The 25,611-nt window shown below is 36.7% G+C and overlaps 1 protein-coding gene across 2 annotated transcripts in view; it reads left to right on the forward strand.

Annotated features, from left to right (window-relative positions):
• Positions 1-15,056, forward strand: part of CEP85L (centrosomal protein 85 like) — a 141,913-nt gene extending 126,857 nt beyond the window's left edge. For both annotated transcript variants that reach the window (XM_043890510.1, XM_043890509.1), the window contains exons 12-13: positions 393-624; positions 10,525-15,056. In XM_043890510.1, the coding sequence (XP_043746445.1) occupies positions 393-624; positions 10,525-10,688 (396 nt within the window). In that variant the 3' untranslated portion in view covers positions 10,689-15,056. The remainder of the gene's footprint in view (positions 1-392; positions 625-10,524) is intronic.
• The last annotated feature ends 10,555 nt before the right edge of the window (positions 15,057-25,611 follow it).

Here is a 25,611-nt window from a genome sequence, read left to right on the forward strand (position 1 = left end):
AACAATAAAACTACAGGATGAGGTTTCAATTTTCTTTGCAGTTCTTTCTATTCTGGGGATAAATCTCATAGCAAATTACATCACAACCAAGGTACTTTTAATATGAGACCTTGGGAGACTCCCTAGAGTCTGTTGGAATTTAGGTTTCGTCTCTCAGATTTACCCTCAGACATCAGATGGCATAGAGGAACCCTTTCCAGTATTCGAATTCTTTTTCTCTCCCTTTTTATTTTTCTTACTTCATGTATGCAGTTAAATTTGGTTACTGTACGTGTAATATGACTTCACTGTTTTGTTTATAGACTTGGGTGGGAGAATGTTGACCCTTATGGCTTTTGAGTACCTTTCCTCTGTTCTGACAGCCTGATTTTTGTTTTCTTTATCCACTGCAGAACCAAAGACAAACAGAAGAGAGCTGCTCTTTATTGGATCAGGGCCAGGAATCAGAACAGTCCAGGCAGCAGACCGTCCTTTCCAAAAGGCCACTCTTTGATTTGAGTGTGATTGATCAGCTGTTCAAGGAAATGTCCTATTGTTTGCTTGACTTGAAGGCATTGTGTAGTATTCTTAATCAGCGTGCTCAGGGCAAGGAGCCTAATCTTTCTTTATTACTGGGAATCAGATGTAAGTGGCTAATGACTTGTCCTAACTGTATTGCCTAACAATTAGAAACATACCTCTTGAGTTATAAACTTCTGTCTTTTCCCTATTTATTTTTATCTCCCTTCCTACTTAGATTTATAAATTTCTGAATCAGTCTGTGGCTCTGAATGCCTGTTACTGCTTAATAGCTAAAACTTGCCTCATTGTATTTATAAAAATGAGGAGGGTCATAGTTGATCTGGACTGCCACTCGGAAGAATAAAAATAAATCCACATATATGGATGAGTTAGGAGATGTTGCCTGTGCAGAATTCAATACGTGACCAGAATAGTAGTTAAGTGTGATTTTCTGATTACTTTTCTAAAAGTGATGATTCTCTTTGCTTTCATGTGGCGATTGTGTTAAATTAATGACCCATCCATCAGTCCACTGGTAAAATATCTGAGAGAAATCACTTAGAAGCTTTCTGTGTATGTTCTGCGGCAGCTGTCTACTGTAGGTGCCAGTGCTGCCCCGTGAGCCAGTTTTCGTGCCCGCAGGTCCGCTGTCCTTGTGACGCGCGCCTGCTGGCTGTGTCCATGTGAACCCCACCCATTCTGCCTCAGTTCCTCCCTCCTGCCCTCTCATGGGGAGAGCTGCCTCAATACTGTCCTAGGGTCTGGTCCCTTCTCTGCTGCTTTTGCTGGAACACTCAACTTACATAAGGGCCCCAACTCATCATAATATTGATATGTTGGTCTCTTTTTAATATAGAGGAAATGGACTTCAGTAAGGAGAAATAAGTGGAATAAGACCATAATGTTTCTATACCAACATGCTGTATTGAGTAATTGCTTAATAATATGATTGGGTGGAGACTAGTTTTATTTCCAGTTTCATCAAAGAGATTCTACAGTCTTGTATCATAATAGTTATTTTGGAAAACCAAATAATACTCCTGACCATGTAACTGTACTCAGAGGTGTCAGCAGAAGCTTCTTTTCCATAAATGTAAGAACACATATATGAGTGTGAGTATGTAGAACACACTTTGAAAGAAAGTTGAAGTATAGTTGATTTACAGGATTGTGTGTTAGTTTCTGGTGTACAACAAAGAGATTCAGTTATACATATAAAATATATATTATTTTTCATTATAGGTTATTATAAGATATCAAATATAGTTCCTGTGTTATGCAGTAGGACCTTGTTGTATTTTGCATATGGTAGTTTGTATCTGTTAATCCCATGAAAGAAAGTGAAAGTATTAGTTGCTCCGTTGTGTCCGACTCTTTGTGACCCCATGGACTGTAGCCTGCCAGGCTCCTCTGTCCATGGAATTCTCCAGGCAAGAATACTGGAGTGGGTAGCCATTCCCTTCTCCAGGGGATCTTCCCAACCCAGGGATCAAACCTGAGCATCCCACATGGCAGGCAGATTCTTTACCATCTGAACCACCAGGGAAGCCCATACTCCTTGTTTATCCCTCTCCTCTTTTCCTTTCTGGTAGTGATGTTTGTCTTCTATGTCTGTGAGTCTGTTTCTGTTTTTTAGATAAGTTCATTTGTGTTGTATTTTAGATTACACATATAAATGATGCCATATAGTATTTGTCATTCTTATTTGGTATAGTAGGATAATTTCTAGGTCCATCCTTGTTGCTGCAAATGATGTTATTGTATTCTTTTCATGGCACTTCTGTATTTAGTTTTTTGAGGACCCTCCATACTGTATTACATCGTGGTTGCACAGTTTATATTCCCACCAACAATGTAGGAGGGTTTCCCTTCCTCCACCCCCATTTATTGTTGGTGGTCTTTTTAGTGATGGCCATTCTGACTGGTGTGGGATGGTACCTCATTATAGTTTTGATTTGCATTTCTCTGATAATTAGCAACACTAAGCATATTTTCATGTGCCTGTCGACCATCTGTCTGTCTTCTTTGGAGAATTATTTGTTTAGGTCTTCTGCCCATTTTTTTATTTGGTTGGTTTTTAAAACACTTTAATGATTAAGTGTATTCAGTCACTCAGTAAGCATTAATTGAATGCCTTCTATGGTCCAAGCACTGAAGTGCTGATAATGCACATAAATTGAACACAGGTCCTGCTCACACATTAACCATAATATTAGAGCATTGTGATAAGTACTATAATTGGAATGTGATCAGAGGACAGTGGGAGCACAGGGTGGGGGGTGGTGCGGAACCAGTGAAATCTACCTGGGAGGGGCTGTGAAGCCTCCATGGGGGTGTTTGGCTTGAATCTCAAAGGAGGAGTTTGACGGGTGATCATGGGGTGTTAGAAGTTAGCAGTCGTCTCTTGGAGCAAGAAGTAAAAGCTTACACACAGAAGACTCATTTTCTCTACCATTTTAGGGCTGGCCATCCTTTCAGTTCTTTGTAATCTACCTTTGCACTACTTATATAGCTTTTATTAACTTTTTCAGTGATAGGATAAGAGAGCAGTCCTGATATGAGTAAAAAGGAGGAGATTCAGCAATCTTGCCACCATGTATACTCCTTCCAGTCTATTACGGTTTAACCCCAGAATCCTTACCTTATAGTCTGGCCTTGTGAAAATTTGACCAACCAGCTAATTTCTCAAAAACAGTGGAGGTTTTTTTGATCCTTATCTCATCACCCCATCAACTATCTGTTGACACTGTTCACCTCACCCGTGTTAAAGCTCTGCTTGTGTGGGTTCCATGACATCATTCTCTGGGTTCTGCTTCTACCTTTATGACTGCTCAGCCTCAGTCTGTGAAATCCCTACCACTTAAATACTGGCAGTCCTGCTGGAAACTTCTGTTGTTGGTCTTTCGTTCTTGTGTACTTTCTCCAGGTAATCTTGTACATACCCACTTGGTTTCTGTTTTTCCCGTACCTTTGACCCATAAAGATATTTATCTCTCACCCTGCCTAGACATTCATCCCCTTTGGGCTCCTGACTTTACTCACCTGTACGTTAGAACCAGCAGTTTCATAGGTATCGCAGACTCAATATGTCTGAATCAGAACCTACTTTTCTTCCCTCCCTAAACCTGTTCTTCCTCTCAATGAGTAGAACCACTATCCAGCTATCAACCCAGCCCAGATTTTATCCTCCACCCTCTCATTCGCCCATCTGTGTCCCATGCCTAATCCCTGGCCCCTTTCCAAGCTGACTGGTAATCAAACTTCATCATGTCTGTGCGCCCCTTCCTACTTGTAACATTTATTCTGGCTGCCACATCTCCATTGTACTCAAGCTTTAATAGTCTTTCATCTGGACTGGTTTCTCTGTCAACCATTGTGCCCCACCCCCCCATCCCTAATCCATCTTTTTTAAAAATTTTCTTTCTTAATTTATTTTTTTATTGAAAGATAATTGCTTTACAGAATTTTGTTGTTTTCTGTCAAACCTCAGCATGAATCAACCATAGGTACACACATACCCCCTCCCTCTTGAACCTCCCTCCCCCTCCCTCCCCATCCCACCCCTCTAGGTTGATACAGAGCCTCTGTTTGAGTTTCCTGAGCCACACAGCAAATTCCTGTTGGCTATCTATTTTACATATGGTAGTGTAAGTTTCCAGGTTACTCTTCCCAGACATCTCACCCTCTCCTCCCCTCTCCCCATGTCCATAACTCTATGTCTGTTTCTCCATTGCTGCCCTGTAAATAAATTCTTCAGTACTATTTTTCTAGATTCTGTATATATGCGTTAGAATATGATATTTATCTTTCTCTTTCTGACTCAGTTCACTCTGTATAATAGGTTCTAGGTTCATCCACCTCATCAAAACTGACTCAAATGTGTTCCTTTTTATGGCTGAGTAATATTCTATTGTGTATATATACCACAACTTCTTTATCCATTCATCTGTCAGTGGACATCTAGGTTACTTCCATGTTCTACCTACTGTAAATAGTGCTGTAATGAACAGTTGGATACATGTATCTTTTTCAACCCTGACTTCTTCAGGGTATATACCTAGGAGTGGGATTGCTGGGTCATGTGGTGGTTTTACTCCTAGTTTTTTAAGGAATCTCCATAACGTCTTCCATAGTGACTGTATCAGTTTACATTCCCACCAACAGTGCAAGAGTATTCCCTTTTCTCCACACCCTTTCCAGCATTTATTGTGTGTAGACTTTTTGATGATAGCCATTCTGACCAGTGTGAGCTGATATCTCATTTTAGTTTTGATTTGCACTTCTCTAATAATGAGCCATGTTGAGCATCTTTTCATGTGTTTGTTAGCCATCTGTATGTCTTCTTTGGAGAAATGTCTGTTTAGGTCTTTTTCCCACTTTTTGATTGGGTGGTTTGATTTTCTGGCATTGAGTTGTATGAGCTGCTTGTATATTTTGGAAATTAACCCTTTGTCAGATGTTTCATTGCTATTATTATCTCCCATTCTGAGGGTTGTCTTTTCACCTTGCTTATAGTTTCCTTTGCTGTGCAAAAGCTTTTAAATTTAAGCAGGTCCCACTTGTTTACTTTTGTTTTTATTTCTATTACTCTAGGAGGTGGGTAATAGAGGATCTTGCTTGATTTATGTCATTGAGTATTCTGCCTATGTTTTCCTCTAAGAGTTTTATAGTTTCTGGTTTTACATTTATGTCTTTAATCCATTTTGAGTTTATCTTTGTGTATGGTGTTAGGAAGTGTTCTAATTTCATTCTTTGACTGTGTAGCTGTCCAGTTTTCCCAGCACCATTTATTGAAAAGGCTGTCTTTGTTCCATTGTATATTCTTGCCTCCTTTGTCAAAAATAAGGTACCCATAGGTGTATGGATTTATTTCTGGGCTTTCTTTTTCCATTGCTCTATATTTCTGTTTTTGTGCCAGTACCATACTGTCTTGATGACTGTAGCTTTGTAGTATAATCTGAAGTCAGGAAGCTTGATTCCTCCAGTTCCATTCTTCTTTCTCGAGACTGCTTTGGCTATCTGGGTCTTTTGTGTTTCTATATGAATTGTGAAATTTTTTGTTCTAGTTCTGTGAAATATGCCATTGGCAATTTGATAGGGATTGCATTGAATCTGTAGATTGCATTTGATAGTATAGTCATTTCCACAATATTGATTCTTCCTACCCAGGAACATGGAATATCTCTTTATCTGTTTATGTCATCTTTGATTTCTTTCATTAGTGTCTTATAATTTTCTGTGTACAGTTCTTTTGTCCCCTTAGGTAAGTTTATTCCTAGATCTTTAATTCTCTTTGTTGCAATGGTGAATGGGATTGATTCCTTCATTTCTCTTTCTGATTTTTCATTGTTAGTATATAGAAATGCAAGTGATTTCTGTGTATTGATTTTGTATCCTGCAACTTTGCTAAATTCACTGATTTGCGCTAGTAATTTTCTGATACTATCTTTAGGGTTTTCTATGTACAGTATCATGTCTGCAAACAGTGAGAGCTTTACTTCTTTTCCAATCTGGATTCCTTTTATTTCTTTTTTATTCTCTGATTGCTGTAGCTAGGACTTCCAGAACTGTGTTGAATAGTAGTGGTGAAAGTGGACACCCTTGTCTTGTTCCTGATCTTAGGGGAATGCTTTCAGTTTTTCACCATTGAAAATGATGTTTGCTGTGGGCTTATCATATATGGCCTTTACTATGTTGAGGTAGTTTCCTTCTGTGCACATTTTTTGAAGAGTGTTAATCATAAATGGGTGCTGAACTTTGTCAAAGGCTTTTTCTTCATCTATTGAGATGATCATATGGTTTTTATCTTTAAGTTTGTTAATATGGTGTATCACACTGAAGAACCCTTGCATTCCTGGAATAAACCCAACTTGATCGTGGTGTATGAGCTTTTTGATGTGTTGCTGAATTCTGTTTGCTAAAATTTTGTTGAGGATTTTTACATCTATGTTCATGAGTGATATTGGCCTGTAGTTTTCTTTTTTGTTTTGTCTTTGTCTGGTTTTGGTATCAGGGTGATGGTGGCCTCGTAGAAAGAGTTTGGAAGTGTTTCTTGCTGTGCAATTTTATGAGAGTTTTAGGATAGGCATTACCTCTTCTCTAAATGTTTGATAGAATTCTCCTGTGAAGCCATCTGATCCTGGGCTTTTGTTTTTTGGGAGATTTTCGTTCACAGCTTCAGTTTCAGTGGTTGTAATTGGGTTTTTCATAATTTCTATTTCTTCCTGGTTCTTCTCTTTTTTTCTTGATGAGTCTGGCTAAAGACTTGTCAATTTTGTTTATCTTCTCACAGAACCAGCTTTTAGTTTTATTAGTCTTTACTATTGTTTCTTTCATTTCTTTTTCATTTATTTCTGCTTGGATCTTTATGATTTCTTCTACTAATTTGGGGGGTTTTTTGTTTTTTTTTTTTAGGTAAAGTTAGGTTGTCTATTTGATGTTCCTTGTCTCTTGAGGTAGGATTGTATTGCTATAAACTTCGCTCTTAGAACTGCTTTTGCTGCATCCCATAGGTTTTGAGTTGTCATGTTTTCATTGTCATTTGTTTCTAGAAATGTTTTGATTTCCCTTTTGATTTATTCAGTAACCTGTTGGTTTAGAAACACATTGTTTAATCTCCATGTGTTTGTCTTTCTTACAGTGTTTTTTTCTTGTAATTGATACCTAGTCTCATAGCATTGTGGTTAGAGAAGATGCTTGATACAATTTAAGTTTTCCTTAATTTACGAAGGTTTGATTTATGACTCAAGATGTGGTCTATCCTGGCGAATGTTTGATGTGTACTTGAGAAGAAGGTGTATTCTTCTGCATTTGGATGGAATGTCCTGAAGATGTCAATGAGATCCATCTCATCTAATGTATCATTTAAGACTTGTGCTTCCAAAAAAAAAAGACTTGTGCTTCCTTATTAATTTTCTGTTTTGATGATCTGTCCATTGGTGTGAGTGGGGTGTTAAAGTCTCCTACTATTAGTGTGTTACTGTCAGTTTTTCCTTTTATGTCTGTTAGTGTTTGTCTTATGTTTTGAGGTGCTCCTATGTTGGGTGCATAGAAATTTACAATTGTTATGTCTTCCTCTTGGATTGATCCCTTGATCATTATGTAGTGTCTTTCCTTATCTCTTGTAACCTTCTTTATTGTTAAGTCTATTTTGTCTGATATGAGGATTGCTACTTCAGCTTTTTTTTGCTTCCCATTTGCATGGAATATATTTTTCCATCCTCTCACTTTCAATCTAGATGTCTTTAGGTCCAAAGTAGGTTTGTTGTAGACAGCATATGTATGGGTCTTGTTTTTGTATCTATTCAGCCAGTCTGTGTCTTTTGGTTGGAGCATTTAATCCATTTACATTTAAAGTAATTATTGATATATATGTTCCTAGTTCCATTTTCTTAATTGTTTGGGGTTGATTTTATAAATCTTTTTTCTTCTCTCGTATTTCTTGACTGTGTAAGTCCTTTTAACATTTGTTGTAAAGCTGGTTTGGTGGTACTAAATTCTCTTAACTTTTGCTTGTCTGAAAAGCTTGTTGTTTGTCCATCAGTTTTGAATGAGAGCCTTGCCAGGTACTGTAATCTTGGTTGTAGATTGTTCCCTTTCAGAACTTTAAATAAATCCTTCCATTCCCTTCTGGCCTGCAGAGTTTCTGGTGAAAGATGAGCTGTTAAGGGTATGGGATTTCCTTGTATGTTACTTGTTGCTTCTCCCTTGCTGCTTTTAATATTCTTTCTTTGTGTTTAGCCTTTGTTAGTTTGATTAATATGTGTCTTGGAGTGTTTCTTCTTGGGTTTATCCTGTATGGGACTCTCTGTGTCTCTTGAACTTGATTGACTATTTTCTTTTCCATATTGGGGAAATTTTCAAGTATAATCTCTTCAAAAATTTTCTCATACCCTTCCTTATTCTCTTCTTCGTGATCCCTATAATTTGAATGTTGGTGCTTTTGATATTGTCCCAGAGATCTCTGAGACTGTCTTCAGTTCTTTTCATTCTTTCTATTTTATTCTGCTCTTTAGATGTTATTTCCACAGTTTTGTCTTCCAGCTCACTGATTTGTTCTTCTGCTTCAGATACTCTGCTACTGATTCCTTCTAGAGTATTTTTAATTTTAGTAATTGTGTTGTTTTTCTCTGTATGTTTATTCTTTAATTCTTCTAGGTCTTTGTTAATTGATTCTCCATTTTGTTTTCAAGGTTTTTGATCATCTTTATATCATTATTCTGAATTCTTTTTCAGATAGTTTGTCTATTTCCTCTTCATTTATTTGGACTTCTGTGTTTCTAGTTTGTTTCTTCATTTGTGTAGTATTTCTCTGCCTTTTCATTTTTTTTTAACTTACTGTGTTTGAGGTCTCCTTTTCCCAGGCTTCAAGGTTGAATTCTTTCTTTCTTTTGGTTTCTGCCCTCCTAAGATTGGTCCAGTGGTTAGTGTAAGCTTCTATAGGGTGATATTTGTGTGAGTGTTTGTTTGTTTGTTTGTTTGTTTTTCCTCTGATGGGCAAGGCTGAGTGAGGTGGTCATCCTGTTTGCTGATGATGGGGTTTGTATTTTTGTTTTGTTTGTTGTGTAGATGAGGTGTCTGCACAGGGTGCTACTGGTGGTTGGGTGATGCGGGGTCTTGTACTCAAGTCGTTTCCCTTGTGTGAGTTCTCATTATTTGATACTCCCAGGGTTAGTCCTCTGGCCATCTAGGGTCTTAGAGTCAGTGCTCCCATTCCAGAGGCTCAGGGCTTGATCTCCTTAGAAGTCTTTCTCCTCTTTGGGCTTGGTCACCTTTCCACTCGTAGGTCCCAGCTTGCTTGACAAGGTTGGGCCAGGAGACAGAAGTCCTCGCCAGGCGGGCCGGACCTGGGAGAGTGCTTGGGGTGGCAGGTCGCAGCCACGAGCTCCCCTTGGTGTGGCTCGGGTCGGAATCTGCTGTTCCCAGCGCTGCCACCGCCGCCTTCTCTCTCTCCCTCCCTACACCCGCTCCCCTAGGAGCTTGCCCACTCCCTCGCTCACCGTCTCCTTCCAGAGAACTCTCAGGTTCCAGAGAGCCCCCTAATCCATCTTTTATGTTGCTGCCAGAGCCATCACCCGTAGTTCAGATTTCCTCAGACACCCCTTAGAATAGACATAAAGGTAGTTCCCACCAGCCTCTCTAGTCTCATTTCTTGACACTGCTCTGTCTCATAATTTATGCTCTACCATTTTAGAGCTGGTTAGTGATTTTCTTGATGTTTCTCAATTTATATCAGACTGTTTTGTTTTCTGTATCTGTATATCTGTGTTCGTTCTGCATCCTTGGCCTCTTCAGAGAACCTGTCCCCTCTCCAGTTAGGCCATCTTATTCTCTTCCTTATGTGGCTGTAGCCTTTGTGTAGTGGGAGGTTACCTATGACACCTGACTGAATTTGCTTGTTTATGAAATGTACATAAATCATTAAGAATAAGCCACTAGCTTATTTTGCTGACCTCAGCACTCAGTACAGTGTCCAGATCATGGATCATGAACAATAAAACAGTTAAATTAACATTTGTTAAAATAATATGTTATATGATTTTGAACTCAGCCCTTACCCTCAGTGATTTAGCCATTGAGCAGTTGGCTCTCAGCCTGACTCAATTGTTTGGAATTCAAATGTTTGGAATCCCAGCACACACACACACACACTCAATTCTTAATACTTTGCAGTCTGTAAAAATATAAGATAGTGCCCCTTACCACCCAAAAGATTTTCAGATTTTTGTCTCTAGTTGGGTTTGAAGAGAGCTGTTAGCATGTTCCTTTTTAGTCTGGGAATATTGTCATCCATTAAACCTGTTGAATTTGTGTGTATCACTATATGAATTAATGCATTTTCACTAGCAAAATTTTAAAAGGACCAAGTAGATAAGATCCATTTACTGTAATGCAAAATTTAAACCTGAGTTTGACCTGTATTGAGTGTACAGCATTATATTTCCAATGATAATTAGGCTGAACATCCTACAATGCCTTTGTTACCAAAAAAAGTGAAATTTTCTCCATGTTCTATATCCACAGCAATGAACTGTTCAGCTGAGGAAACTGAGAATGACCACAGCCCAGAAACACTCACTAAAAAGCTGTCAGATGTATGCCAGTTACGGAGGGACATAGATGAGTTGCGGACCACAATATCAGACCGCTATGCTCAGGACATGGGAGACAACTGTGTCACCCAGTGACCAGCGCCGGTCCCACGGCAGTAACGGCCCGCTGCGAGTGCTGCTGAGTGAAGTTCTTCATGCTTCTTTTCAGGAGCCATGATAGAAAGTTGCAAGTGACATGTGTCTTGCTGCATAGGTTTTTTTCTGTGGATTTGTTCTGTTGCAGAAGAATTGGGTTGTGAGAAAGTTTCGAAGGGGCTTCTCTAATCAGGCAAAAAAAAATTAAATTGCCATTTGAAAAATATGATAAAATGTAAAAAAAAAAAAATCTGTAATCTCAAACTACTGATTGTAGGACCAAGCTGTGAAGAGTGCCCTTCAGATAAAGGGATAGGATTTCTTTTAATCACATAATTGTGTGTGTGTGTATGTGTGTGCATGTGTACTTATTTACAAAATTATAAGGATTTCTAAGATCAAAGCAAAGCTTCTGAGAAAGGCACACACTATATTCTTGTGCTTCTTTTTTTTTTTTTTTCATGGAGAAGCTTGTGTTGTACTTGGGGTTTTCAAGGGTTGGCTTAGCAAGAGTTCCCACACCAGGCAAGTGTTGTAACAGCAGTACAACAGTAAAACCTTTTATGTTTTGAATGATCACTGTGCTGAGATGGTGAGGTTGTGGGGTTGGGTTGATTTTCGTACTGTAGATAGGTCAGCTATTTTTCCAGAGTGATTGTGAATCGTCTAAGAGTTGTGAAATACCAATGTGATGGTTATTCCATTAGCATTGTAATTTATGTATTACAAGGTGATTTAACATAATCTGAACTAATTTTAACATGTCCCTTACTATTTACAATTTTTATTTATAGATTATATATATATATATCAGTGTAAACAAAGCCATATATAATTAATGCAAACCTAAGGCCTCAGATCATTATTGTAAAATGAACAAAATGACTCTGGAACAATAACTTATTTATCCAAATCTCAAATGTTTACATTTTTAACAGTTTTGTATCTGTTTTAAAGTTGAAACCACTTTAAGAAAAAATCAGCCTGTATTCTTTATATCTGAATTATCACTAGCATAAACAAAGTCTAAACCTAAGTGATACTGAAATTCCTCTTATTAGGTAAAGTACATTAAAAACAGGGTTCTTCATAGAATATAAACTTGCCCACATTAGTTGTTCTTCTGGAGTATAGGATATCACTATGAAATGCAACTGATATTTTTTAGTCGATATGCAGTCATTTAAACTTCCAAATGAGTATTTCCCTATTTTAGTTGTATCTTGGAAGGAGTATGTATTTTATTACCTTCAGAGCATTTAGTACATTCTTTTGAATGTACTTAGTTGTGGCAATCATTGTCCTTTACACATTGGTTTTAATTTATCTCTTGATACAGCCCCAAGTCTCATTTAGGTCAAGACAAATAATAGGTAGAAGGAACAAGGGATGTTAATCAAGCTGGAGAATATTGTTTGGGGCAAGAGCAGATCACGTGTCTGTTTTCTTGCCAGACTTATATTAATGGTATAAAGGCTGCTCCTAGAAAAATATGCTTCTGAATAATTTTAGCAGTGAAAACATATTTGGGATAGACCTTCAAAGAAACTACCCAGGAAGACATTCAGCTCAGAATTTGACTTATATGCAGTTCTGAATAGTTATTCAACAGTTAGATTTCAGCAATCAGTTATAATACACTGTAAGGACATCAGCCTTCCCTTCTGTTCAGTGCCTGAGTCCTCCCTGCCATTTTATGTCTTAGGATCTGGACACTAAGAAATCAGTGCATTGTAGGGATTCTGCTTCCCATGGTCCTTAAGCTAAAAAGGAGGGACTTGGTCACTAGCAAGAATTTGGCTTTCTAAGATGTTCATCTGTTTTTGAATGTTGGTGGTTTGAAGACAATCAAGGAGTAGTATATTTGTACCAAAAATCTGATACAAAGAATTCTGCCTTGTAAAAATTAGTATCTGTAAAAATGGTCATTTATAGTAAAGTAGATAATTAGCATCTAAAATAGATAATCCACAAGTGTAGCACACATTTTTACATTCTCTTTGAATAGAATCCCCTCCCCCCACCCTCAACCTCCACAATTTTGAAAGTAAAGGTACCCTAAAATGATAGTGATAATGGGCAAATAATCACTGATTTGGATCACTAGGTTCTTACTAAAATGTATATGTTTGGGAGTTTTATGGTTATTAGTGTTGTTTAAACAAACTTTTGGTCATTTGTTTTGACCACTGTAGATACTTTGTTTTCTGCCTTTATTGTGATAAAATAATTTATATTTTTAAAAAATAAGTTAATTTTCTAAAACAAAAAATTTGACTTAATTCACGTATCTTGGGGTAAAAAATTTTAACCTAACAGAAAATTAACTATTGCTGATATATTTCAGTTTCTAAAATGTATCCTCTCCATGAAAAGGAGAATTAAGATGTAATAATTTAAATATAGCCTTGAATTACAGACTGTTAATCTCTTGGAGGCTGGGTTTTGTAAAGGGGCCTAGATAATAAGCAGACAGCCTTGGAGGGAATTTTGGGGGGAATAAAGCTATTAGTAGTCTAATATGTCAGTATTTAATTTTGATTTTTCAGAAAATTCCCCTCTCCAAGACAACCTTTTATGTTAGACTAGTAAGAATAATGATATCTCTTTAAAAACAAAGATTTTACTGTTAGACTAGGTAAGGTGGACAAGTAGAAACTCTATAGAGTCATGTCCTAGTTTAAAGTAGGATATTCTTAGGAGTTATTACAGTGATTATCTGTCTGAGGTGAAAATTAACCTAAGTTTTAAAGTAAGTATTTGAAATTTGCTTAAGTATTGACTTAGGTAAGCCATGCCTGAGTTTGTTTTTTTTTTTTTTTTAAATAAGTATGGCCCCTTTTTGTGTTTGAAATAGGAGTCAGTATTTAATGTTAACCATATTTTATTTTAGTGACATTTGTTTTAGTCATGACAATTTATTAAGCTGAATTAGACTTCTTTCAGTAGCTGGTTAGAGACAATCTCAAGGGCTGGAAAGTGTTGCTAAAATGGATATTGTACATTTCCACAATAATGTACAATAATGAATGACTAATAAGACTATAAATTTTGCCATAGTTCAAGACTTATTAATAGGATTCTCTTAGATGGCATTTTTTAAAGGAACTACTTTATTAGGAGAATGTTCTTTCAGTATCAGTAATAGTTCATTGAATAATATAGTAGCTGAGAACTTGGACTATATTTTTACATCACATAGTTCAGCTCAGACACACCTTTGGATTTTGGCATTCACTTATGCAGCTTTGTGTCACTGTAGATACGTAATTACAGAAATAAGCAATTCTCATAACCATGCTTAACTCAGACAATGTCATTTGAAACTGCCAGTAGCTAGAGGTCTCAGAGCCAAAGTTAATTCATTTTGTTTCCATTTTTGACAGTTTTTTTTCCAGTGTTCACAAAACAGAAAACTCCAGTGTTCACAAAACAGAAAATTTCTAGCTTCACCCCAAAATGTCATGCTGGAAGTTGCTGTGTAATAATAACCTGCATTTAATCATGAAGAGGGAAAAGTTTTGGATATTTGGATTTCTATCTTATTTAAAAGAAGCATTGAGTATATTAAGAATGTAGTTTCAAATCAATGTCATTAACAACACTGTTGCAACTGCATACATGAAGAACCTTTTGTGCCTTTTTGCCTGCAGTAAGCATTCATTTCTATTTACATGAGCTGTAAGAATGTTGATGATTATTGCACCTTGTTCTTCTGTAAATAGACTTGATTAAGGATTTTTGTTTAAAGCAAGGAGCAGTTTTTCGTTACTAAGTAGATACCTTAATAAACATAAAGGGAGTTATCAGATATTATGTCTTTGGAGTCCAACCTTTTCCCTGTTTAGTGAGCAGGAAACTCCTTTGGAATGTATTCATTTGTGTGTGTGTGTGTGTATATATATGTATAAATAGTTATTTAAATACATAAACATAAAATTCAGCATCACGTTGGCGTGATGACAAGAAGTAGTAAGGTGCTAGGTGGCTACATTAAAAGCACAGCAGAGTCTATCATCAGTCACTATGACTGGTGGTTTTTATAAACTAGGTTCAGTTTTTGAACCACCCAGAATACCTCATGTGTAAATACAATAGTCATGACTTAATTGAAATATAGTTATTGTAAAAAGAATGTGAAGCCACTGGTTGGCTTATGCCTTCTGATTATTATCCTCTTTTTTTGTAAAGGGGTTGTTTTTTGTTTTTGTTTTTTAATAGGGTTTACAGCTAGAATTTTGAATGCCAAAGTTCTATTTATTAAATTTAAAAAGTTTTCAATGTTAATGGCCAAGTATTTTTCCACTGGACTATTGTTTGTTGATGTTGGAATTTGTATTAACAGAGAAATAAATTTTTTATAAAAGATTTATGTCTACCAAGTGCCTAATGTTGATATAAAAATGTATTTGAAATTTCAGACTCTGAATTCTCAATGACAAGAATATGCTGGCTTGACTCTTTCAAAGTTTCCTTTATGCAGGAAAAAAATCTTACTAGAACAGGAGCACTTCTGCCTTCTATGTCCGTCTGAGAGTTTCTTTTCAGTCATTGAAAAGCGTTTTGTCAGGCCTTTTCCTTGAAGGGCACTGAGATTTTCTGAAGGCATAAATACAAGGGCATGGCTATGCACTTCAGCTCATAGAACTGTATCTCTACTTTGAATTTCTAAAATTCTTATTTGAATCAAGAGTCTTCTCTCTACTTTTCCAACAGACAAAATCAGATTTCAGTTTTTTATATTGCTGAAAGATTGGCAAGGTAAATCTTTTTTATTTCCTCCCTTCTAATCAGAGATAAAACCTTACTGAAACATACACAAATAAGACCTTGTTAAAAAATTGCTCTGCAGAGGTCTCAACATCTCAGATTGATGGCGCCCTGGGTCCTTGTTCTAAGTCCTATGTGCCTTAATGTTGCCTGCTGGTTAACATTTGGATTAGCAGCGTCTGTTTCTAGTCCAGTTAACTTGGCATTGCTGTCAAGAGTTTTTAATGAGGCATCTAATTCAGTTAACAGGAAAAAGAAGCATGCATTATGACCCCATAGGTTATAAGCAAATGACGTGGAAGTAAAAACAGAATAGATAAAGTCCTTGAGTATTTCCAAGGTTGTTAATGAAGAGTCTTCTGCTTTATAAGAAAACATGATTATTTTGTTCTGCTTTTAAAAATAAAGTTTCAATGGAGTCAGCAAAGGCTTTTTTTTTTTAAGCAAAAGCTTTTGATGGGGTTCATCCCAGTGATTTTGCCAGTACTTTGAGCTTCCTTTTTAGGCCAGTTTCCTAACCAGCCAGTCTTTCTGTGTAGAAATACAGAGGACTCAGTTTAAAAGAGGAGTAAATGTGCTCTTAGTGTTGGTGTAAAATGGTGGCATGTGGATCCAGTAGAGCAAATTGTTTACAAATAAGTAGCACTCAAACACCATGTCAGTTAAGATGGTCTCCTTGATTTAGTGGAGATTCCCATTTGAGGACTGAAATTGTGACAAAGATTTCTTCAATATTCAAATAAAACTGCTCTCCCTGATAAATTCAGTGTGATCACAAAAAGAAAAAAAAACTTCCCATTTCAACCACCTGTTTTTACTTAAACACAGTCTCACTTCACAATCTCCATAGATGCCTTTATAATAGAAGTTTTAATGAAACACACACCTACCCTACCCTGTGACCTGGAAATTCCAGTCTAGATGTTTACTTGAGATAAATACAAACATTCATCTAAAAAGAGACTTGTAAGTGAATGTTCACAGTGGTTTTATCCATGATAATCAAAGACTGGAAATAGCCCAAAATCTGTCAGTAAGAGTTCTCTACCTAGAGTTGAAAAACAGCATTCTTTCATAACCTCAGGTTTTAATTGATTATCGAATGTATGTTAATACTTTGGGGAAGATGGAGTAACGTTTCATAGACAACAATGTGATGGCGTATCAGACTTCCTTTGTGTTACACCAGAGGCGCTTTTGTTTCTCTTCTGGGGTGAGCGTTGTCCTTTGTGGTGCTCCCACCTGTGTCCCATGAGTCCACACTTGATGTGAAGCTCTTGGTTTCACCCTTCTTGAAACAAATCTTTTATGCCGTTGTTTCTGAACAGCATGAAGAGCTCATCAGAATTTGAACTCTTTGAGAGCAGGCATGTTGTCTTATTAGACTTTGCATTTAATAAGCCTGTAGGACATACTAATCTCCAGAGACGTGCAAATACCTGTTGTTAGCCGCAGGAAGGAAGAATGATTTCAAAGGGGAAAGAAGTGGTTTTTATAGCATAGGTCATCCTTGGAGGCTGTGGTGCTTTTAATGGGACATGTAAAGTGATAATAAACCCTACTTAGGCAAGTTCCATTTTCCTCCATCCCTTGGACCTCTTGCTAATCTCTCCTATGACTGTCCTCTTTCTGCCCTTCTGTGGGTTCAGGCTACAGAATTGGACACAGTTGTTTCCTAGCCCCAGTGTTCCTGGAGCATAACAACCTCATTGGGCGTTAAGCCAGCTGTGTAGGTTTTGTAAGGACAAATTCAGGGTCGTAAAAGAGGAGCAAAATGTCAACTTACACAGTGAATGCAGTTCCATCTCTGTATATATGCACAAGTCTGGAGAAGAGTCATTGAAGCATATAGTAACGGCTGGCATCCCTCCTAAATAAAGTAGCTTAAGTCTGTGACTTGGTATCTTTCATGACTTTCAAAACTTTCTCAGTCATATTCCTCTGCATATTGTGTTTTGGCCTGCTTTCTCTTTTCCCTATAACTGTACCTCCAATTATGTGTATCTTCTCTTTTATCCACTGTGTGTGTCATATTCTTTACTACTCTTTTGTTCCCTTCGTTCTTAATGTTCTCTTGTGATATATCTTCTAACTGACTATTTCTCCTTTTGGCTGTATTTAATTATCTGTGAAATCCAACCGTAGAGTTGCCAATATCAGGTTTTGTATTTTTCAGTTCTAAAATTTCTATTTGGTTCTTCCTTAGAATTTTTAGTTTTCTTTCAACATTATTAATTTTTTCACTGATTTCTTAAGCAAATTAAGCATAAATATTTTAAAGCCCATTATCTGTATCGTCAGTTTGTTTCTACTATCTGTTGTTTCTCTTCATTTTTAAGATAAAGTCTTGTTCTCACATACCTGTTTTTTTTTTCAGAGCTGAATATTTTATATGAAAATATTTAAGGCTCTAGATAATGTTATCTTACTCCAGACAGGATTTAAATTTGCTTCTGGTCGGGCTAGGGGCACTAATCAGCCTAATCAACTCAGGGCTTCAGTTGATATAGAGCAAGGGTTTGAACCCTTGGGAGAGCACCCCCTGTATCTGACTCACCTAGCAAAACCCAACTCAAAGTAAAAGGCACTTGCCAGCGCTTCCCTTCCTAAAAGAGCTGTGGAGTTCAGTTTTTACTTTCGAATCCAATGATTAGGTGAGCAATAACCTACAGGCCAAAGCTAGCCTACCGCTTGGTTTTTGGAAATAAAAGTTTCATTGGAACACAGTCGTGTCCATTTGTTCACCTATTGCCTAAGCTACTTCTGAGCTAAAATTGCAGAATTGAATAGTTGTAGGAGACTGTATGACCCTCAAAGCCAAAATTACTTATTATTTGTAGAATTTTGCTGACCCATGTCCTGGATCCCTAAGCATAAGGAAAGCTCTGTCCCAGTTTCTCTTTGAGTTTCCTCTTCCAGAAATGGCAAATATTCCTAAAGGAAAAATAGCCCCAAATCCCAGGGTAAACTTTTTTTTGTTTCTTCCTTGTACTGGATCTTGAACCTGTAGTATTTTTTTTACTGCACCATTACCTCTCTGATGCCTTAAACTAGAGTTTTCCCCAGCATTTTCTAATTGTTCTTTGTGGAGAGGGTTGATCTGAATTTTAGTTTGCATTTATTGGAAGCGGAAATCTTTATAAGATATTTTTTATAAGACATTTTAACCACCAGTGTTTTAAAAAATATTTATTTGGCTGCACCAGTCTTAGTTGTGGTACATAGGATCTTCAGTCTTTTTAGTTGCAGCATGTGGGATCTAGTTTCCTGACCAGGGATCGAACCCAGGTCCCCTACATTAAGAGCACAGAGTCTTAGCCTCTGGACCACCAGAGACGTCCCTAACCACCAGTTTTTAGACAAATCCAGCCTGACAATGGGTACTCCACCATCCTTTCTTGTTGGTTAAACTGTTGTTTGCAGGGGTATTGTCCTTCGTTACTTTTGATCTGTCCTAGTTGTTTGCTCTAGTGATGTAGGGTGCAGTTATTCTAGACTTGGGTCTTAACACTTATAAGAAGTGCTATCACTACACAAAAGTTCCTTCCTTCCTAAACTATTTCAGTAGTATATTTACTTCACTAAGTTCCTCCCCCTTAAAATATATCCTGCATATCTGTTTCTGAATTGTCAAAATGGCAGTCCTGATCAGGCTCTCAGAAACCTTCAGTGATTCTCATTGTCTAAGGAAATCCTTGACATTCAAGCTGTTTTTTTCTTTTCTTTTCTTCATCCTATTTTTCAAGTTTTTCCATTTCACTAGTCTGGTCAAAATATATTGGTCATATACAATGATCAATGTGGATATTCAGCTCTGCTAAAAAAAAAAATAATTCAGTCAACTTAATGCTTCTTTCTCATTTAAAATGAATTTCCTCCCATTTATACTCTTCAAAGTTCATTTCAGATGGCATTATGTCTAACCATATTTTCCTTATCCTTCTGTGCCTCATAGTGGTTTATACTTGGTGCACATTCAATAAACATGGTTTTCGTTGGAAATAAGAGTTGTGTTCTAGGATATTTGCTTTGAGTTACTCTTCAATATTTCTGTTATAGAAATAAAGATAACTATTCTTCATTGGAGCACTGTCAGTCTTTTATTATTTCTTCCATAAGTATTTGAATATTAATAAAGTAAATAAGCTTGCTAAAATTAATGAGGTTATTCCTAGCATTGGAGTGTCTAAATAGTAATAGATAATAACTATTATATAAAGGTTATTATCAGATAGAGTATTGACAGATTTCTTCTAACTTAAGCTATTGATAGCAGTTGAATAATTTTAATTCACAGATTTCCTATTTTTATTTAAATAGCAAGGTAAACCATGTGACTAGTATCTAAGAATTATAATGTGTTAAACACTTAGAGCCCTTATAAATTCTACTAACCTCAAATCTCTGGATAGTTTTATGTGAGTATTTTTAAGAGTAGACTCATTAGTTAATTTGAGAATCCAGTGGAAGATGTATGGACAGTGTGCTTGAAAGGATATGGGTTTTTTAAAACTTTTTTACCTAGATTAAAATCTCTAATTTCTTAATGTATGTAAAGTGGGGTAATCATCTTGTTCATAACCTTTGTGTGGTATTTGAATCTGTGATGAAAAACAAATTCTATTTGTGTCTTTGAACGATTTGACCTCAGTAGTTCTAAGTCTTGTTGGCAAGTGGCAAGTATACAGAGCAATAACCAAAAAGATATAAACAAAATATATACAAAAGCAACAACCACTCTAATGGCAGAAAGTGAAGAGGAACTAAAGAGCCTCTTGATGAGGGTGAAAGAGAAGAGTGAAAAAGCTGACTTAACACTCAACATTCAAAAAATGAAGATCATGGCATCCAGCCCAATCACTTCATGGCAAACAGAAGGAGGAAAACTGGAAGCAGTGACAGATTTTATTTTCTTAGTCTTCAAAATCAATCAATATGGTGGTTGCAGTCACAAAACTAAAAGACGTTTGCTTCTTGGAAGAAAAGCTATGATAAACCTATACAGCATATTAGAAAGCAGAGACATCACTTTGCCAACGATCGTCCATATAGTCAAAGCTATGGTTTTTCCAGTAGTCACGTATGGATGTGAGAGTTGGACCGTAAAGAAGTCTAAGCACCAAAAAATTGATGCTTTCATATTGTGGTACTTGAGAAGATTCTTGAGAGTTTCTTGGGCTGCAAGATATCAAACCAGTCAATCCTAAAGGAAATCAGTCCTGAGTATTTGTTGGAAGGACTGATGTTGAAGCTGAAGCTCTAATACTTTGGCCACCTGATGCAAAGAGCCAAGTTATTAGAAAAGGCCCTGATGCTGGGAAAGATTGAAGGCAAAAGGAGAGGGGATCAGCAGAGGATGGGATGGTTAGGTAGGATCACCGACTCAGTGGATATGTATTTGAGCAAAGTCGATAGTGGAGGACAGAGAAGTCTGGTGTGCTGCAGTCCATGGGGTTGCAAAGAGTCGGACATGACTTAGCAAATCAACAACAACAACCAAAAGATCAGAGCTAGAAAATGTTCCTAGAGTACATATTATAATGGAGAATGAAGAGTGGTGGAATAGAATGCCGACTGTGTTGGACACAAAGGATTGGTGAGCTTGGAGGAATAGGAAGAGTTTTTATCTGGGTTTTAAGTTTGGAATGCAAGTGATAGTAACTTTTATTTGCAAAAAGTGTGGCAAAATGTGTAAGGATTTATGAATCAATGCTAATATTTGCCCATCAATGAATCTGGGACATAAGCAGAAGAGAGGAAAGAAGGGAGTAACATTGCTCTATGGTCCCATTACTCAGGAAGTTCCCATTACTGATAGGAGGAATGCTTGCTTCTATTTCATGTGAATGAAGCAATGTATGGGGGATTGCTTGTTCCGAAACATCTGTCAGTATTTCACAACTAGTGATTCACACTTTTGAACAGCTAGTATAATTCACATTTTACTCAGCTTGAATTTCTCTTTTAATAGGTTTCGTTTATAGAGAAACTTTTGGTTTACAGAAAAACTGCACACAAAATATACCCATTCTCATTCCAGCTCTGCACATGATTTTTCCTACTATTAACATCTTGCATTAGTGTGATACATTCTTTGTATCACAGTATTGATGAGCCAATACTGATCTATTATTTTTACTAAAGTCTGTAGTTTATAATGGGGCTTCTCTGTTGTGTTGGCTCAGTAGTAAAGAATACGCCTGCAATACAGGAGACTTGGGTTCGATCCCTGGGTCAGGAAGATCCCCTGGAGTAGGAAATAGCAACCTACTCCAGTATTCTTGCTGGGAAATCCCATGGACAGAGTAGCCTAGTGGGCTACAGTCTATGGGGTCAAAAAAGAGTTGGACACAACTTGGCGACTAAACAACATAGTTTATAATAGGGTTCATGTCTGAACAGTTCTCTGGGTTGTGGCAAATACATAATGTCAGGTAACCACCATTGCAGTATTAAACAGAATAGTCTGGCCACCCTAAAAATCTTCTGTGCTCCAGTTATTTATTCCTCCCTGTCGCTAAACTCCTCTCAACCACTGTTCTTTTCACTGTCTCCACAGTATTGCCTTTTCCAAAATGTCATATAGTTGTGATTATATTGTATATATCCTTTTCTGATTGGCTTCTGAAGCTTAGCAGTGTGCATGTAAGATTTATCCATATGCCTTGATAGCTTATTTCTATGGCTTAAAAGCTTATTTCTTCTTATCACTGAATATTCCATTGTATGGATATACCACGGTTTATCCACTCACTTATTGAAGGACATTTGGTTGTTTCCAGGTTTTTGGCAATTATGAATATAAAGATTCTATAAGTTTTGTGTGCAGGTTTTCATGTGGACATATTTTCAACTTTTGTGAATAAATATCTAGAAGTGCAATTGCCAGGTTATATGGTGTATTTAGCCTATAAAACACTGCTAAGCTGTCTTCCAAAATGACTTATCATTTTGCTTTCTTACCAGCAATGAATGAGACTTCCAACTGCACTTGGTGTTATCACTGTTTTGGACTTTAAATTCTAATAGGTGTGGAGTGGCATCTCATTATTGTTTTAATTTGTATTTCCCTGATACTATACAATGTTGAGCACATTTTCATATTCTTATGTACCATTGCTGTCTTCTCTGGTGAAATGTCTGTTCAGGTCTCTTGCCCATTTTTAAAATTGAGTTGTTTGGTTTCTTACTGTTAAATTTCAAAAGTTCTTTGTACATTTTGGACAGAAGTCCTTTATCAGATATGTATGGGCTATGGTTTATATTTCCAGTCTATGGCATATATTTGATTCTCTTGAAAATGTCTTTCTCAAGATGGAAGTTTTAATTTTTAACAAAGTTCAACTTTTTAATTTTTTCTCTGATGGATTATGTTTTTGATGGGGTATCTAAGAAGTCACCACCCAACCCCAAGGTCACAGATTTTTCTCCTATGTTATCTTCTAGGAGTTTTGTAGTTTTCATTTTACATTTAGATCTTGACCCATTTTAAGTTAATTTTTGTGAGAACTCTAAGGTCTGTATCTAGATTCGCATTTTGCATGTGCATATCCTGTTGTTTAGCACCATTTTCTGAAAAGACTACCCTTTCTCAATTTATTGCCTTTGCTGTTTGTCAAAGATCAGTTGACTGTAAACTCAGGGGTTGTAATTCACTTTTAAAATAAAACTCCTCTTGGGAAAGGTAAGATTATGATATTTTAATGTGAAAGAGTTATTCAAAATCTTCTCCTGACAGCAGGTTATTAAATGCACTATTTTTCCAGTTTCCTCATTTTTTATGACTTCTACCTGGAAAGTTTTCTAGACCATCTCTGCTCCAGAGCTAAGGAAAAACTGGGATACAGCCATAGCAAATATGAATTCATTTGGCTTGCTTGACTAGGTTAGAGGGTATTGACTGTTGAGGCAGTCGAAATGCTTTGGCAGAAATTGACAACTAAAATATAGCAAAGGCATACCCTAATTTCTTCTCAACTTTGTCCAGGGCCTGAGTATATGGGGATGAGGAAAGTGAAAATGTTAGCTGTTTAGTCGTGTCTGACTCTTTCTGGCCCCCATGGACTATAGCCTGCCAGGCTCCTCTAGTCCATGGAATTCTCCAGGCAAGAATACTGGAGTGGGTTGCCATTCCCTTTTCCAGGGGATCTTTGGGACCCAGGGATCAAACCCAGATCTTCTGCATTGCAGGCAGATCTCCTGCATCACCGTCTGAGTCACCAGGGAAGCCCCTGGGGATGAGGGGTTACCTGAAATTAGAACTTTGGTCTTGTAGAACTTTAGTCCTCATCCTCTAGGTAAAGAACTGGGCAGCTCACATCCCTGTCCAGTGATTTACTTACAATGTAAATCGTCAGGTTGTTTGAATGTAGTAGCCATTGCATTGTCATTAAGCTATTAGTTATTTTTAGAATAATGCTGTCAATCTTAGCTTTGATGTATGTGATAATTCACAAAGCAAGCCAAATGAATTCACATTTCTTATGGCTGTATCCAAGTTTTTCCTTAGGTCAGGAGAAGAGCTATTCTAGAAAGCTTTCCAGACAGAAGTCCTAAAAAATGAGGATACTGTGGAAAAACAGTGCATTTAATAACCTTGAACTGTCAGTCCATATATGCAGCGATTAATACTTTCATATGAGAGCCCTATTCCAGGAGTATGTAACAGGAATATATAAATTCACTTAAATTTAATCTAATGGCTAGATTTAATTTTCAGTAAAAATTGAAGACTTCAGTCTGAAAGTGGTGGCACGTTTTGTTCCATAAATCTATAAAGAGTAATTTTTTAAAGTAATATGACTCATATGTAAATGAAGTGAACAAATGTCAAAGATTTTATTTAACTCATTAATTAAATGCGGGAACTGGAAAAGCTATTACAGCTAATTCAAAAGATAATCCAAAGAACAAACGCATTTATAAATCAGGAATACTGAAATGAATTTGCAAGTGGTTTCAAAATGCTATTCCTTCGTGGGGAAAGGAAGTCAACCAAACCACATTGGTGAGAATTTATTTCATATGGATAAACAAGAATTGTCAGTAAGCAATTATTTTACCTCATTATCAGTTTTCTACAACTTATAAGAGTTGTAAAAGCTTCAAGGCAATGATAGGCTTAAATCAGATAACCTAGAAGACTGTGCTCTGAACAATGCATAATTTTCTATTGAAGACATTCAGTAACCAGTTTTGCTTACTGCAAATTTCCTCACAAATTTCTCTGTGCTTCTGTTCTTCTTTAGATCGTGGGGCATTTGTATGACTTCAAAGTTTGTTGAGGCTTGTGGGTATAGATGATGTTTATAAATTCTTCTTGAATCCAATACAGACGTGCAATGTTTCTCACCAGGCTACCTTAGGCAAAGCAACAAAGCATTGAAACAAACATGGACAGATCTGTGAAACACAGCCGTAAGTATATTCTGTTTAATATAAATACATTTGTATTAAATCATTTATTTTTATAAATAAGCATAAATAAATTCTTACTTCACTTGGCTTTCACTGCCTATTTTTTGGAAGCACACCTTTATTTTTCTCTCATCACTGACTAGATAGTTTCATAGCTTATGACCCTTGTGTTTCAGCTTATATGTCTGATACAAAGGCAATAGTTGTATGTGGATTGCCTTATCTCTACACTTTGAGGAGATAATACTTTCTACCATTAATGTATTAACTAGTATTTGTTATTTCCTCTGGATTCATTCTTTATACAGATTTAGATGCTTAGGAAGGCTCTTTCTAAACAATGCCACAGAAAGAGGTCAGCAATAATTTTGTGTGGATTTTCTCCTTTCAGTTTCCCAGAGTCCCAGAGACCATTGTCAACAAGGAGGAGACTGTGGTTGGGGATGGGAGATGGATGTAAATCATGATATTCTAGAGGGAACTTGCTGAAAGGAACATATAAAGGCAGATTTGAAGAAGAGCTGTTTGTAATTATATTCCTTCCTATATTAAGAATGTTGTCAACAGCTGGTTTGGAAATCATACAAGATATATTAGTGGATTTCAACCTCATGAGGGGTAATCTTTATCCTTGAATGACCCCATCTAGTGAAAAAGTTTATTTTTAAAATAAATTAAAAAATCTCCTGTCAGCTGTGTGCTAATCCAAGTCATATGAAATCCTCTTTTATATGTA

The sequence above is a fragment of the Cervus elaphus genome, chromosome 28 (assembly GCF_910594005.1).
Source record: "Cervus elaphus chromosome 28, mCerEla1.1, whole genome shotgun sequence".
NCBI classification, from domain to species: domain Eukaryota; kingdom Metazoa; phylum Chordata; class Mammalia; order Artiodactyla; family Cervidae; genus Cervus; species Cervus elaphus.